Below are 1,836 nucleotides of genomic sequence, written 5' to 3'. Positions count from 1 at the left end.
CGTGGCTGGCGCCTTAGCCGGTTGAGCTATAGGCGCCGAGCCTCAAGCATCATTCTTGTTAGAAAGGTGAAACAAATGGAAGAGAGTAGGAATTAGTTGAAGAGTAACACTTTATATTGAAAGTATACTTCATATATGGTATCTTTTCCCACTGATATAGGCCAAGCTTCCCAGAGGGATGAGAATGAGGAATATTGATAGCCTCAAGGAACTTGTTTAGAAATGTATTCAGGGTATATGATGTGATATAACATTCTATATACTCTCGAGGAAAACAGTCATTCTGGGTACAGGATAGCTACTTCTCTGAACGTAGCAAGAATGATGCCTTCCTAAAGCAGCAAATTAGAGATAAAATGGGGATGGTAATCTATTAGGAGCAAGGGAAGAATTGCAGTTACTATCATCTTGATAGTGAAACCAAAATGTGAGGCTTCTACTCTTAAAACCCACATGAGTACAGTTGCCTGGCTTTGTTTTGCAGAATAATGCAGATTATCCTTATTTGGGCACATTTTCGGATACCTATGAGGAACTAATTCAGAAAATACCTGATTTGAACAAAATGGCACGAGTAGCAGCAGAAGTGGCTGGTCATTTCATAATTAAACTTACCTATGAAGTTGAATTGAACCTGGACTATGAGAGGTATAATAGCAAAATGCTATCATTTGTGAAGGACGTGAGCCAATTCAGAGCAGACGTAAAGGTAAGCACCAGGTAAAATGTTCTTGCTGAAGTATGAAGCATTTTGAAGTGTGATGTTTAGCTGTTCCTGAGCCAAAGTACATATTAAAGTGAACTGAGCCATAATGTTACTTATAAAATATAACTCATTTGAAAGAGAAGTTGTCATTCTTTTATTTCAGGCAGCCTATAAATAGGTCACAAAGATGTCAACTGTGAGTTTGGACTTGTGTGCCTGTTTGACATGACATGGAAGAGAGAACATAGGCAGTAGTTAAAATGGTACTCAGTATTAATCTTGTATGTTCAGTAATCAAGCATTAAGTTAAAGTGGTGTGAATTAGTAAATGGTATCTAGTAGTTTTATGATACTAGGAGTCGGCTCGGTGCCTGTGGCTCAGGTGGCTAGGGCGCCAGCCACGTACACCTGAGGTGGTGGGTTTGGATCCAGCCCAGGTCTGCCAAACAACAGTAATGGCTGCAACCAAAAAAAATAGCCGGGCGTTGTGGCGGGCGCCTGTGGTCCCAGCTACTTGGGAGGCTGAGGCAGGAGACTCACTTGAGCCCAGGAGTTGGAGGGTGCTATGAGCTGTGATGCCATGGCACTGTACCCAGGGGACAGCTTGAGGCTCTGTCTCAAAAAAAAAGAAAAATGATACTAGGAGTCATTTAACAGATCTTTTAATTGAGGTAATTTGCTAAAAACTAAACATCTTTCCTTGAAAATAGTAGTTAATTGTTTAGAAGATAGTCTAGTTATTACCACATGGAAATAACTAGAGTGTGAAGTACACTGAATCAAAATTGAACTGGAAACAATATATAGTGGGACCTCCGTGAGTTGGCCACTGAAGGGACTATTACAAACTGACCCATGGAGGTGGTCAACATAAGGAACTAGTAGGCTTGCTGTAGTGGTAACGTGCCTGGGGTGCATGTCTGAGGTAGGAAAATTAGGCTAACTTAAGGGGAGTAGTTACTGTAAGGTGTCAAATATGGAGCTTCTATTGTAGTTACATAGAATTATGTACTTTTACTAATTATGTTAAATTTCTTTTTTTTTTTTTTTGAGACGGAGCCTCAAGCTATCCCCCAGGCAGAGTGCCATGGCATCACGCTCACAGCAACCTCCAACTCCTGGGCTCAAGC

At 40.9% G+C, this 1,836-nt stretch overlaps 1 protein-coding gene across 1 annotated transcript in view; it reads left to right on the top strand.

Annotated features, from left to right (window-relative positions):
- TFRC (transferrin receptor) overlaps positions 1 to 1,836 on the top strand; it is a 30,344-nt gene that overhangs the window by 21,159 nt on the left and 7,349 nt on the right. The window contains exon 14 of the mRNA XM_023514831.1: positions 485 to 709. Within this exon, the coding sequence (XP_023370599.1) occupies positions 485 to 709 (225 nt within the window). The remainder of the gene's footprint in view (positions 1 to 484; positions 710 to 1,836) is intronic.

Source organism: Otolemur garnettii, unplaced genomic scaffold, assembly GCF_000181295.1.
Source record: "Otolemur garnettii isolate 467f Iridium unplaced genomic scaffold, OtoGar3 scaffold00060, whole genome shotgun sequence".
Taxonomy (NCBI): Eukaryota; Metazoa; Chordata; class Mammalia; order Primates; family Galagidae; genus Otolemur; species Otolemur garnettii.
Note: the sequence above shows the minus strand (reverse complement) of the source record. Positions and strands in the feature narration are given on the sequence as shown.